This window comes from Cataglyphis hispanica, chromosome 25, assembly GCF_021464435.1.
Source record: "Cataglyphis hispanica isolate Lineage 1 chromosome 25, ULB_Chis1_1.0, whole genome shotgun sequence".
Taxonomy (NCBI): Eukaryota; Metazoa; Arthropoda; class Insecta; order Hymenoptera; family Formicidae; genus Cataglyphis; species Cataglyphis hispanica.
Genome location: NC_065978.1, coordinates 442,592 through 458,637, shown reverse-complemented (window position 1 = coordinate 458,637; position 16,046 = coordinate 442,592). Strand labels below are relative to the sequence as shown.

General features: G+C 34.6%; 1 protein-coding gene across 4 annotated transcripts in view; it reads left to right on the top strand.

Annotated features, from left to right (window-relative positions):
- LOC126858518 (lachesin-like) overlaps positions 1–16,046 on the top strand; it is a 47,137-nt gene that overhangs the window by 13,433 nt on the left and 17,658 nt on the right. For all 4 annotated transcript variants that reach the window (XM_050608922.1, XM_050608919.1, XM_050608920.1 and 1 more), the window contains exon 3: positions 12,093–12,190. In XM_050608922.1, the coding sequence (XP_050464879.1) occupies positions 12,093–12,190 (98 nt within the window). The remainder of the gene's footprint in view (positions 1–12,092; positions 12,191–16,046) is intronic.

The window sequence follows — 16,046 nt, the reverse complement described above, 5'->3', positions numbered from 1 at the left end:
AAACTTCTAATATACAACAAGTCCTTAATGTTCAATTAATTTCAAGTAAACGTAAAATTTAGTTTAATTAAAATAAATTTTAATTACAGACAGAAAATATATTATACGAGAAATAAAAAAAAAAAAAAAAGAAAACAGGAGAGTGATCCAACCACTCTATCCCGCACAACAACTTGTTTACATTAATATCCTCAGTGCTTTTTTTGTTCCTCGGAGCAATAGATTCAGTTACACCATCTCAACAATCTTGATCAATATCGATCTCGTTTTCACACGAGAAACGAGAAAGAAAAGGCAATAAAAGGACCGTTTTCAAGGCGCTTGAACGAGCGCGTTCAATGTTTGTAAATTTCTCGTTGACTCTCCGGCAAACTTTTCGCCGCGTCTCAGAACGATATACATATTTCCGTATCGTATTAACCGACCGACCGAACAAGGAGGCAGCAAGATGACGTGCATTATGTAAAGCGAGTGTGCACACCGAATTGCATATACGTATCGATGTGTATCGGTATGCATGTAATGTTAAGGTACGCGCGTATATATGCATAGTGCTCCAGCAGGCGGGAAACCTCCGTGTTCCGCATGTGCGATCTTACTAATTTCCGGAATCGAAGCTTGTGTCTCCAGAGGGTAGAGCTGGAGGTAGGAAGAGCAAGACAGACTGAGAAACTAAGAGAGAGAGAGAGAGAGAGAGATTCGGATGGCCGAAGATAACATGGGCGCGAATTCGATTAATTAAACTTCGAATTCGCGCCGCTTCGCGGAAATGGAATTATCGCGGCGTAGTCGACGGTGGCGGTGGTAAATGCATCGGTTCGAGGACAGTGAGCCGTTATCATCGCTATCCACCAGGAAGAGGTGGTTATGTTTTCGTCAGCGAGATGCAACGGCGGTATTTGGGGATCGAACAGTGTAACAGCTTGCGTTACTCTCTAAGCGTGGAAAGGGACGAGGGGGAAAGGATGGATAGCGAACGGGCCAAAGGGAGGGTATATATTTACGACCCCAAGCGGCGTGGCGTGATAGAGAAAAGTTTCAGGAACCGTGAGAATTTAAACTCTCGCGAATCTGGCTAAGACCGACGGACTTTTCCTCCCTCCTCTCGCCTTCGACTTCGAGTAGCGTTTCAATAATCCGCTTTGGTATCGCGTCGCTTAGCCTCCGTCCGAGGTGAGGAAGAGTCGGACGGGCATTTATTAGGTTCTCAAGTCGAATTCTCTGCCGCTGATCGATTACCACCGACATTCGACGTGAGCTGCGAGAAATATCGATTCTTCTCGCCCATTACACGTGTACGTTTGAAAATCACTTGGAAAATTGCCCGCGTCATGTTTGCGATCGTTTGCGATTTTCTTTTCAGGAATGAGAAAGCTATGCCTCTCGGTTATAAAGTGCACGCTTGAAACAAAGTGCAATTGAAGTATTTTCTTCCGCTCAAAATGCTAAACTCACTGTTACAATATCTGTTATCTATCGATTTTCAGTCCATTTAAATAAATATATATCTGTTATTACCAACGCTTTTTTTAAATATTCGATATCATATATTTTCTACAAATATGTTTTATTTATTTTATATGATTAATATTCATTACACAATTTAAGAAATAATAAATTTAAAGTTTAAAAGGAAAAAAGTTTAAATTTAAAGTTTAAATTTTCTTAAATAAGAAAATTAGCATTATTTCTATATGTAATACATAAATGTTGACCATGATATGCAGATAAAATATAATCACTCACACACACACACACACACACACACGCACACATACACATCAATTAAAAAAAGAAATATATCAATAATTAATGCTATTTTTAAATAAATAAGAATAAGGAAGAAAAAGATAATAAGTAACTAATAAAGCTAGAAAAATTTATAAGACTTCTTGACTTTTAGTAATGGTTCAATAATCCGCTTATGTCATCAGTTTCACAAAAAAAGCTTTTGAAAAATCCGAATCTTTATTAATATGCTAGAATATCAAAAGATACTTTTTCGTGAGAGACCTTTTAGACATTTATTACAGATATCAAAGTTCATCCTATGTCTCTCATCTTAATATTAAAAATATTTTCATTTACTCTATTCCTAAAATAATCTAATAAAAGTTTTAAAAACAAATAAAAAAAAAAAATAACTAATGAATAAAGTAAAAGTTCAATTATCGCAATATAAATTAGCAAATCTGAAATTTAAATCTGCCAAGTTGATACCAAATAAAAGTAACAAATTTTGTGAGGAAAAAACAAAGAAAGTGCAAGAAGAAAAAAGTGATGAACGATGATATGATAAGATACTTCTTTTCTTAAATAATTATTTTTTTGTATTTTTGCGATAATACTCATTGTAGACTTTCGATATGTAAGCTTTCACATACGCAAAAGAATGATGTACAAGAGAATAGAATTTGACAGCATTGTAAACACGATAAAAAAGCGACGGAGAAGAAGAGGAAGCGTATGTCACAGCTTGTACCTCCTTTTCCCCCTGGTGTAGACAGCGCTGATGATAAAAATCCTTTTGCAGCCGCATAATATCATAATAACTATGTAAATCAGACCCGCCGTAGCAACCCACAAACAGAGAATCGGATATTCGTATGCTAAGCCTCCACCCATTCTCTACACTGTGGCCGCCATTTCGCTTTGACATGTGCTATATAATTGGTGTTACTCACTTCTGACAACAAGGCTAGCAAAAAAGCATTATTTAACTATCTACTCTTTCAGCATTAACAGTTGCCAGTTGCTATGTTATATATTATTACATCAAACAAATCCAGTCTTGTAAAAAGCTCGCAGTTTGCGTGTGCATGTAAAAAGCTTAATGCAAAAATGCAAACATGTGTCGTGTACATCAAAAAAATATTGCTTAAATTTAATAACAAAATTCCACTGTTGGTAAATAAAGTGAAATCTAACTTGGAAGGTTATACGTTATTTCGTATATGCCCGATGCGTTTTTTTATTAGAAAATAATTTTATCGTGTTATAAAGCCGCCGTTGAACATTTATCTTATGTCTTACGAAGAATTAAAAAAAAAGTAGAATTTAAAAAAGTGATTTTGCCAGTATCATATTTACATTGAGAAAAGTTCGAGATAAATATGGAAGAGCGCGCACGAATAAGAGTTTCAAGGAAAATATGAAACACAACGCGCGCACAGAAACTTCAGAGAAACCTTACGAAATATTTAATAAAGAAGCGAAATATATAATACAGATTGCGGGATATTGTATAAGAAAAAATTAATGTTCTCATAATCAAGAAATCTATCCAAAAAAGGTGAACATGAAAAATATAAGGTACGCCAATTAATATAGTTCTTCGCATGTCAAAAGCAATTATATTTTGCAAAACATCATTTTCCGTATTATACTTATTCATTATATTTCATAACGATTTAAAAAAAAACGGCACAAACTTTCAGATTTCTATTTTTTATCTTCAAATTTTAGTACTAGCCTAGTTTTTATTCTGAGCATCTAGATTATTTTCATTTTTTATGAACCTCGTTAATCTTATTAAAACCGCGTCATACAATATAAAAAAAAAAAAAATGTATTTGCAGTGAAGGTATTTCAATCTTTTGCGTCTGTGCACGGTGAAAAATGTTTGCAGGCGTGATTATACGTCATTGATGGAGACAACTACAGTAGATGCTGTATTGCGTTTCGAAAACGAGCCCGGTGGCCGCAATGGATTTTAATAAGCAGTCGTAAACGCGTTAAAATCGGTCGACGACGAGGTTAAATGAGACTTTAAACGTTGCACACGCAGATGGTGTCTCTCCTTTCGCGAAACCGACGCGCTCGTATTTATTAATCGTAAGTTGTATATAATTACGCTTTATGCGTCAATCGCAGTATCGTGCGTACATTGCGTTATTAAATCTTCTACGGAAATTTCACCGCGCAATTATATATTAATCATTGCGTAACATAAATTGGCGTGCATTTCATTAATTATGTTATGAATATAATATAAAGCAATGCACAAATATTTTGATACATTCATTTTATATGAGAAGTAAGGAGAGCCAACGATCAAAATAAGCCTTGAGGCTTTTTTCATAAAGAAAAAGATAATGCGAATTATATTCACGGTGTAATTATGTAAAAGTCTTACGAGGTATCTTAATTAATCTAACGCACGAATATATTGCATCGCGTTAGCCTCTTGCGAAACTTCGTGCCTTAATTTGACTGCAGAGTATTACGAGGCACTTTCTTGCGAATAACATAAACAGTGCAGCAGAGACACCGATTATATTCAGCAATGTGTCGAGGCTTTAAAATATACGCGGTTGTAAATATGTTGTCAAAAGCACAAGTTTTTTTTTCATTATATTATATGTATATTTCAATATATGAATGTTTTAGATGTTGCGTCTTTGCTCTTTTTTGATAAAGCTTCGTTAAAAACCGCTGTATTTCTGTCACAAATTGGATATTAATTACGCAAGGAATATTGTTTTATTTTACAATCGTCAAACATCGTGCAAATCATGCAAATATTAATAAGATCATTGCAATAAATTTCGGAAAATTTAATTATTTATTTTATCAAATCTAAATAACATAATATTGTTATAGTGATGACATTAACGCAATGATGATATCGAGAAATATTCACAATCACGTAAAAATATTGAAATACGTAAAAAGATTTGATAAATGTAAAACGATACTAAAGTTTCGTGATGAAAGTTAAGTTTTGATTTTAAGAGAGCAACACGAATGCACAACGAAGCGAGAAGCAAAGACTACGACGGTGTCTCGTAGACGTCGTGAGCGCGGTAGCCAAACTTTCAAGGTTTTCTCATCGTTTTTTCTCAAATTAATGCTCTTGCTCGAGATAAAAATTTGCTGAGCCTCGCGCGCACCGAAAAAGGAAAAGAAAAATATTTACCCTTCTGGGGAAGCGAGAAGTTGGCCGTGTCTCGCGTTTCTACCCTCAGTACTCCTCTTATCACGCAAGTTGGCTATTCTGTCGTAATAACCGGGAACTTTGTTAAACTCTCGTTTAAAGAAAATATCACTTTCTCGGGGCTCTCTCCTTCAGGGCATTAATGGCCCCGATTCATCCCGCTTGTCCGCGGCGATTCTTATTAACTCAACACAATACACGTCCCACCCGTCAGTAACAATGTAATTTGAGTGTTTAGAGAGTCAAAGACCAGGTGAGAGAATAGTCGACAATTAATGCCAAACTAGCGATCGCGGGCCGATTTAAGCGAGTTAGCATTCCAAGTACGATAAAATTTGCATAAAACGTGGGATAGACTTCGTCATTCGGCTTGTATTCGCTCTATTGAGATAAAGAATGCAAATTTTGTGCCGCTCGTCTCCACTGTTGCTGAAACATTTATCTGTCACTATATTAGTAGATTTATGCTCATAAGATTTGTTGCGCTATTTTGTTGTATCTAATAATATCTAAAAACTAAAAACGAAACTCTTTGACGTGGATATTCCAACGAGGATTTTGCCTATAATTAGTTTTATCATCTCTTTAAAATGCAAAATTTTTCTCTCTAAAAATATCGATAATGAAATTATAAATTCTATGATTAAATTTACATTATACCTTTCTTTTCTATAAAAAAGAAGGATCTAAAAAATATTTTTCGTCCAGTTGATTAATATTTTTTTATATATGAAATTATATAAATAAATCCGTCAGTGCAATTAGATGCTTTAAACTACTGAATGATCGTAGAAAATTTTCAAAAAATTTTGTCTTTTTTATATTATCGTACTTATAAATAAAAATTAAATCAATTTCATGGGACATTATGCGATCATTTTTATTCTGCGTCTATCAATAATCTAACGTCGTCAATTTTCCGACATAACGCGATGAACGAGCTAAATCAATTTTACGCGATATGCTTTCATCATTGTTATCGCGTTGTCCATTTCTCACCGTATTTATCATGACTGCTAATAATATTTATTGTCAACCCTTTTGACGTGTTAAGAAGATTTAAATGCGTTAAGAGGATTTAAATTTATTATATTTGTGGATTTGCCAAACTTTAAGCTTGAATGCTTTTAATACTTTCTTAATATCAAGAACATATACATCGTAATATATTTACGTATAAATAAAATGTCAAAAATAATCCATATTTAATAAAAATCCGTAATAATGTGTTTCGTATTTATTTTAAAATCTATTAAAAGAATGCCTGTGTGTATATTAATTAGTACATATTATTATACATTTTATTTTTATTATTTTATTTGTTTTTATTTTTTATAAACAGACAAATTTAGAGTGGCGAAATAAATAACTTTTCGAAAACCCAAGTCTATTTTGTGAATATCCTCCAGCGAATGATTCCGATGCATCGCGGTGCATTTTGCATAACGGCGAGATGCGCGACCGAAATAAGAGGATCATTTGTCGAAAACACGATCTTGCAGCGTGCATCGTAGCTGGAACATACGTTTCTCTCATGCATAGCGGCAAAAAGTATCGGTCCCCGCGATTCTCCATTCACGATAACCTGTCCGTACGGGCACGGCAACATCGTGCATCGACATGTATAGAAACATTTCTCCGTCTTTCAGCCTCTGCAACTCTTGGTGCATCGCCGGTATCTCGGCTCTACGTCGTGTCGGTATGTATCGCCGGTGGATGGTATGTCCGTAAGATCTGTGAAATACGTCTGGCGATATTTCGTTCTGTCGAACATCGACGTGCGAGTCTTCGCCTCCTAGCCCCTCTCCCCCACCTTTTTCTGACTGCAGGCCGATTTCGATCTTAGGACCTATTTTCCAGCAGCTCTCTCTCCAAGTCAAAAATTCCGCGTATAAGACGCTGTCGAAGATTTATGTTCGCAGCGCGGACGAAAGCTGAGTTAGAACGCGTTATTGTGGCATGGACGTTTGGGCGTCGCGCGTGAGTCTCTCCCCTTTTATTTTCAAATATTGGCAATCGGCTTTAATCGCGACTCAATCTCGTTTAGTCCCTCCATTTTATTTCGATTCGAAAAATTTTGCGCATATAGCAGCATCAACCTGGTATTTACAAACGATGTGAAAACTGCGATAGCTCGGCAAAGTTATTCGCGCGCGTACATGGTGGTATAGCAGATATTGGCCCTTCTTCTTTAGTTATTTTTTAACTTCGTTTAACATCGTTAGCCGATCCGATTAACCGTTCATCTACCCAAGTATTCATGGATAGTGTAATTCATGAATATGTTGAAATTATTGACTTTCAGTGCGCTTTTCACATGATGTTCTTAATTCATTAAGTCGGTAAATTCATTTTCAAAACTCATGAATAATGAAAATGAAACATTCGCCGAATAAAAACGTATAATTCTAGAGGACAGAAAGGTAAAATTACCGTTTGCGATAATTCTTCCTTTCATCCTGGTGACGCTTACAATCATATTCATGAAGTTTCATGAATTGCATTGACCTCTCTCCATTTTTAAATTCTTCCATACAGTTATATCACTCTTTCCAGTCAGCTCCACTTCTATCATTTTTCCAAAAATGTCAATCCTGTCGAAAAACTGAGTGATTTTGCAAAATGTCAATCCTGTCGAAAAACTGAGTGATTTTGCAAAAATTGTTCAACGATCGTGGAGATTTATCACGTAACCTTCGCAGTTATTTATATACTATGCGCTTAGAAAAAAAAAAAATATGCTCCGCGATGTGACGGATTTATAGCTCGATTGGGATACCTAATGTGTTCACATGTATCACGAGTACAATATTGTTTGGTTTAACGTCGTCGTACACGCCCGAATTCTCCCAGATTCTTTACCGCGTCGGGCGATACGCTGCGCCCATTTATTTTCATATCAAGTTTCTCGCCGGAGACTTCCCGCAGAGAAGCTGCTATAGAAACGGTGCAACCGTTTTATCGCGATTCGAATCTCGATTGCTTAAAGCCGCTAACGTAGTTACGTATTTTACGACGTGGAAGGGAATAACGATACCGCGTCGGATTCGTGCCTTACTTTTACTACTGACCGCCACTATTTTTGTTCGCTACCGCATTTGCCGATATCCTACAAACGCGATCGCGATCGTGATACAATGTAAATAGCAAAGTATAAAGCTATACATGCATGTATACATATAGCATTGTGTAAAATTAACACATTAACGAACATAAAATGCACTGACTTTGTAATAATAAAAAATGACATACTAAAGCTCATTGTTAAATTAAACCTATATAATATAAACATTGTATTATGAATAAAAATAATTTTTATTTTATATGTACATTAATTATTTTATCTAATTTAATTCTATGTCAGTAATTTCCATTTAACATACGTATTCAGCGAGAGAGAGATCCACATTTTTCCAAATATTTCCATATAAAATGCCGCTCGCTAAAAGTTAAATATAAAAGAAAAACAATATTTTTAAAATTCGTGAATATTTCAAGGGAGGGCTTTCCGACAACCCTTTTTTTTTTGCTTTACATGCTGTTTTTTAAGTTACGAGCGATAACGACTTTAACTGCAAAATCTGATACCTGATTTTTTTTTATATACGCTTAACTGCTCGATTGCTATATAGGATTTTTGTAGCAGATGCGAACACGTTCTCTTTCGAACTTGAAAATTTGAAACAATTTTTTGATATTTCAAATAGTATCGAAAATATTCGGTTATTATATTGTTATTTTCTTCATGTGGCTCGTGTCTAAAAAAGAACTACTATATCGTAAATTACGCATACTCAAAGTGGACATTTTTCTAAAAAATGTAATATCGGCACATTACTATTTTTTTATAACTATTCCCTACGCTGTATTACATAAAATCGAATATTTGAACGAATTGCCCCGAGCCAGAAATTCACATTGCGCCATCGTCCCAAGTGACTTTTAAATTTTGCTTCAAAGCATAAGCAATTCCTTTCGTAGATGTTAATAAATTATATATATTTACACGGCACGCTTTCGTCTTTAGTTTTTATCAAATTAATAATTTATTAATATATTTATTAATATATAAAACCCAACGTGCCGCGTAATATATATATATATATATATATATATATATATATATATATATATATATAATTTATCGCATGTTCGTATCATTATTCTTGTTTCGTGTAAATTAACAATAAAACGATACAGTAAAATAAGGATGCGACGCAATGACAGAATCAATTTTCTCGAGGCACCGCTTTTATTTTTCACGTAATTATCAATGTACTCGTCGATATCGAGAGCCAAAGGTAAAAGCCAATCCGCTCTTCGATCCGCGTTTCGAATCCGCAAATGCGACCGATATATTCGAGTATAGGAGCGCGGATGCCGGCTACCACCGTAACCTGTGTGCCGCGAGATTGAATTATTTTTCTCTCGGAATAATTTCGCCATAAAATAAGATCAGTACGAGTGTGCATGCGCGAATCTATACACACATACACACATATACGACCTCCGCTCGTGGCGGATCATCCCTCTCGAGAGAAGCGATTTCTGCAGCTCCCGCCTCTTCCTCTCTCTTCGATCCTCAGTCTTTCGTTCTTGTTTCTTGCCGGTAACTTTCCTTTCTTTCTCTTTCTCTCCTTTCCCCCGCCCTCCCCCCCCCCTTCATCCCCTCGTTTCACCACGTTTCGCCACTCGAGACGGGTAACATCACTATTTTCCCCTACGTCTTCTTATATTACATTCTAGATACGGCTGCGGGGATGATGGCGGAGGAAGCTAAAAATTCCTTTCCGCTCCTGTTTCTGTCAGTGAATATCTTATCATAATATTGCGCCGATACTCTATGCTTGCGGAGATCGCCCCGGACCCCTGTAAAGTAGTCCCTGCGACTCTCTAACACATCTAACGCTTTTGTCTCGTCCGACTTGGCTACGTGCGAAAGAAACAGCCGCAAGGATTCAAATACAGTTTTGACATATTTCGAAATATCTGGCAATATCGCATCTTCGATTTGGCCGATCGACAGATTGTAGTCGCGACTTCCGTTCGATGCAACCGCGACGCATCGGGACAAAATGCCGCCGGATGCTGCGCGTCCGATGCATCCCCCAAAAGCATGACTTGGCGATGAGACAGTATTTGTAAACTTTTGACTTGGCGCGTGTTTCAATATCGCGCCACGTGTCCGTGCGCGATGTAGCCGAACGCGTTGTTTAAACTTTTCGTTTTTTCTTCCACCATGTTACACACTGGCGAGGAACGGTTTTTCGTTTATAAAAATGTGTAGCGCCTTGCAACTTTTTTCCTTAGCACCGTATTCGCCGACTCGATTTTACGGTGCCGGCCGGGTGGAAACAATCGTCGACGCTTTCGTAAAATAAAACCAGCGCATTGTTCTCGAGAGCGGGAAGGATGAATCAAGAGGAATGAATCTCTAGATTCTTTTATTACAGAAAAATTGGGGAACTCGGGAGATCAATTACGTAATTTTCCTCTAGAGATAAAAAGATGATAAGAGCGAAAATATCTAATGTGAACTTGCTGAAAAATCGCATAAGTCTTTTCAACATTAAACAATGAGATTCCACAATAAATGACATTCACGCGAGATTTTATACATTCAAAAGAAAGGAACAAACTCACTAGCAGTTATATGACAGTTATATGATTTTATCCACCAGATGTGACAGTTGAAGTTCTCAGATCTTAATCGTAATCGGAAATTAAATGACGCTTTTGTAATATGATACCATGCAAATTTTCATTAGGTAATTTTAATACAGCTGATTAATGTGTAATTCCTTCAGTTATCTTCATGCTGAGATTACGTATAATATAGGAGCACATTGTAAGCTATGGTATTCACACCGCTTTGTGTGAGGCATTTGCATTAGATGTACATATGCGAGCACGCACGAATTTATTGTAAGCTACACGAAACTCAGGAAGGAAATATTCCGAAATATTTGAGATTAACGCCATCGTTATGAAGAATTCATCAAATTCTCTCCATAGTTGGTGTTTTTTGATAAATATTATTATATTTATATCGGTCTTGTAATCGGTCATGTATCATTCTTATGCATGAAACAACTTGATGCATCGTCATCTATGTCAACGAGCTACAATTTGAGACTTGACAGGAAATTAAAACTATATTTCACCGTTCGAAATACGGTATTATACGCGTCAACAAGCCGTTAATCGTCGCTATTGCGCCGTCACGTGTGTTTTAACGAGAATAACGAATCATGAACATCGTATACATTTGCCTCGAGTGGCATAAAATATATGTCAAAGCAACGTGTACTAAATTTCATATATAATAATATATTTATACGAGGCCAAATATTTGAAACATTATTTTACAAGAAATAGTATAACTCACGGTGTTAATTTCATAATTTCAACCTGATCGCTTCTAGATATGACGTATCATCAAAGTATCAATAATATATATGCATGACAAAATATTTATTTTAATTATTTCGCGTAGAAATGATATTGCAATAATTAACAATAATTATAATTTACGATATTTGTAACAACAACCCAAATATTTTATAAATAATATGTTTTTAAATATGTTTTTCGTTTTGTTGTCAACCTGCACACCAATGTTATATATTTATATATTGTATATTATATTTCGCTTATTTTGTAACAAATATTTTCAATAAAATATTCAGCAAACAAACAGCATCATATGGCGGGTGATATAAGTTTGGTGATTCCAAATATAATTTTTATATTCGGTTCACTTAAATCATTTGAAGAATGGTACAAAATTTTAATGTTTGACATTTCCATTATAAAGATTATTCAATGATCAATATTAAAAAGACGCCAAATACGATAATCTGCCTGAAATATTTGTTTAAAAAATTGTTCTGCCACAAAGAACGTCATGAAAATTACGCTCGTAAGAATTTCCAACAAGTTGTTCTGTACGACACAGCTTAACTTTTATCCGGGCAATCTATTTCGAAACGTAAATGAGAACAGCATTACTCCTCTCTTCTTCGAATTTTGTTTAAAAAAGTTTCAATTGAATTTTTATAAAGTATCATAAAAGAGTTACGTTGCGTGAATAAAGAATCTGAGGATACTTAAATTTAATTGAAGGCATTAACGCGATGCTTCTTTCGGTTCACAGATGTGCCGAGCTTTTCCGAGCCGATTGGCAATGTGACCGCCGCCATCGGCAAAGAGGTCGCTCTCTCTTGTACCATCAGGAAAGTGGGAAATTACAAGGTAAGGCAGCCGGCGAATTTTCAACGGCAAGAAACGGCGGCGCGACGCTCGCGGGAGAGCAAGCATCGGGCGCTAATTAGAGCCGGCTCGTAGAACGCATAAGCGCGCGCGTTGCCAGAGCGATAAGGGAATCTGAAATTCGGCTAATCCCATGGAAATAAATGGGTCGCTCCGGGCTGGTTCTGGCAGATGTCAGCATACCGGTGTGTCTTTTTGCGCGCTCTGCGTCCGCCGTTTCCTGTATTTTTCCGCGGGTGTGAGTTTTCCGCTCGAAATAAGTCGAGGCAATGCACCTCGGGCTCGTTAAATGAAGAGAAAACCATTAAATGTATATGCCGATTCTTATTAGAATAACTGCACAGGCGAATAATTGGTCAAAGAGCATCCTCTCATTCCCCCGTTGCACCAAAGTTTCATTTTAATTTCATTTCGTATGCATTAAATATGAGGATGAAAAAAAAAACTTTATTTTATATATACATATTATTTAAGCGGAAAAATTCAATAATGCTCGACTTATCTCAGGATAATTTTTTCTTCCTCGTATCCGAAGATTAAGTTGCCTCGGATTAGTAAGATAAGTGGTTAATACCGAGCATGAGAACAGTTTTATGCATTTCATGTTGAATCTCCCCGGTAATACTGGAAAAATAAAGAGAGCGAAGAATAACAAGGGGACCCGACGCAATTCGTGCAATATGTTTGGCACAGCAATTTACGATGCAAATGTATAGAGTATATTCAATAAGCCACGCGTAAACGCCTGCTACTGGCACATACAATGTTTATTTTTCGCAGAATATCGAAATTGCCATTTCGTTCTCAAGCTTTTCGCTATCGAGCGCGCTTATAATATATATCGCATAAATCGATTAATTAAAGCTCGAAGTCAAACCACATGCGCGCGCGCGCGCGCGCGTGCAAATAGTAGGATATATGATTCGTCGACGAACAATTACCATAGACATCGCTTCGGATGATTTTTTTCCGGGATAAAGCTTTGACGTGCGATTAAACGCGTTAAAGCTCGCGCGCGCGTCAGCGCATCGCCATTATTCTGTGTTATTTTAGACACGGTGCTTTTAATACCACATACGTGACCGCCTGTAAAATAAAATTCGATAACCACAAATATGTATGCTGCCGAATCGACCTTGCCGATCTGTAATCCAGAGTGGATACATCTTTCTCAGGTCAATTATTACGACGCCGCAAAAGGGACAAAAAATTGCGCGGATTTTATAGAAAGCATTGCATTATCATTCGGATATCGGAAAATAAAGCGTGTAATAACGGCAAACTTGCAAATCGAATACAAAAATAAAATTATGCAGAAACAAATATACGTTAATTAGGAACGAAAGCAATACTTTAATCTTGTAGAAAATAGTATATGAAGTTATAAAATATAAAAGTATGATTAAAAAAATTTTTATTGACTAAAAATCCGCTATTTATATGATATAAATATAATATTAATTTAATAAAGAGTAAAGTATAATATGTATATTATAAGCTTATATATATATAAGAAATATAACATGTAACGAAAACGTTAAACTTATACGAAAACATAAAATAATATGCATGTAATGTCAAAAAATTATTTGACGTCAAGTTAATTGATAAAATTAACCCTTTTTCTCTCTTTTCAAAGCAATTAATATGTATATTAATTTTTGTTTGTAAAGTAACATAAGATCATAAAAAGATCATAAAATGTAATTATTTTTCAACTAAATAATTGTAGAAGAATTTTTCTCTGTCATATTATTGCACGTAAATATAGAAAAAATAAATAACAAGAAAAAAAAATAGAAAAAGCTAATGGTCACATATGGGTGTAGAGGTTCAAATTTCAAACATATTTTACAAGAAAAACACTCGTATTGGTTATATTATTATAGGATATATTATTTCACCATTGCCGAGAAGAAATTAACAGATCAGTTTTTCCGTACATTTTACAGACTTTTCTTGTTAGATAACATTTCGCATCTGCAGACAGCCAAATTGCATCTAACAATAAGTAGCTTAATTAAATGTTTGAGCACCATAATACTCCCTGACTCTTGCAATAATGCCATGGCGTTAATGTTCTCAGCCAGCATAATTATCTTGTTTAATTTATTCTACGACATCTTGTACTTTACGATCCAGTAATTCATTCTAGGTATGAGATGTGAGACGCGGATAAAACAGCAATATGCCTGCGCGATAAGAATCGCAAGCTTTCACGCGCGAATTACACGCGTTACATATCTTTATTATTTTCTTTCTTTCTTTTTTTTTTTTTTAAACTGTGTAATTTTTTTACACGGGCACAACGAAATCGAATACACTTCGCGGTTGATACAAAAACATTCTAGGCAATGACTGTTTGCCGTACGGTATACATATACGCGCGGCTAATACTTTTTTTATACGTGTACGTGCGCTATTTTTATGTACTCCGCTACATCCCAGAACTATGGCCCATCGGCAAACAGACTCGCATATTTGTATACCACGGATAGAGAGTAATAAAAGTGCTTTATGCATGTGTTTTCTACAAAGAAACATTGCAATAATGGAATGTCTTTTAACATACCATATAAGTTTGATGCTTGTTATTAATGTAAAATTCGCGATACAAAACATCGTAAGAGAATTTGAATCTTTTTTATTATAATTTTGCATTATTTGAAATTTATCTATTAAAAATAGAAAAATGTACGTAAGTGCAAAAAATAAAAGTTATATATAACACGCAATATAATTTTATAAATTATATATTAATATAATATAATATTATATAATATTATATTATATAATATTATAATATTATATATATTAATATAATATATTATATATATTAATATAATATATATATATATATATATATATATATATATATATATATATATTAATATTTATTATTAAATAATATTATATGTACAAAATAAACTATATATTAATAAAAAAATTATTAAGCCATCCAGAAATATGACTGAAAAAACTCAAAAATTTAATAGCTCAAAATAAATTTAAATCATCGTCAAAAGATTGCTCCAAAATGTTGCGAAAAATAGGTGAAATGATTATTTATCGCAAGCTTTTATATTCATCACAAGAAGCACATGCATCCGCGTCCGAGAATTTAATGTTCATTGTAAACCAAAGTTAGAGATATGTAACTCATATTGATGTATAACGACTTCGCCTCTAACATGCCGCTAATTAAGACTTCACAGCACTTTATTCTCGCGCGCACTTAACACTTTAGTGTCAAAAACATCGAAACTCGCATATATACACGCATTTCTTTCAAATGTAGAATAAAGTTCGAATATATCGTCTCAGTAAAAAGAAATTGCCCGACTTTATATAAATTATTTCTCGCATTGATTAAGGATCGTAAAATTTTGACAAATTCTAATCTTCTCGTTATATAAATAAATTTTTATTTGCATTTATAGAAACACCGCAATTTATTGCGAGAGACGCGATTCTTTTTTTTCTATATCATATAAAATAAGTACTCATTTCTTTTCATAAATATTATTTTTGAATATTGTAAATATATTGTTATTCCTTCAAAAATTACTTTAAATTTGCGTTGCAATTACACACGAAATTTTATATACTATAAATTATTTAATAAACTTCTGAAGCTTATATATATGTTGCTAAAGAAGAAATTTAATTTAGTAGTATTTATACAACTAGTTCATATAATGTACATTCCTCTTGAAATGGCATGATTCAGTACCCAAACTTGAAATGATCAGACAGAATATATAATTTTCGACTCGGTAAATATTTTCACTTGATTAACATTTCAACGTTAAAATTTCTGCAGATATTATGCACAAAA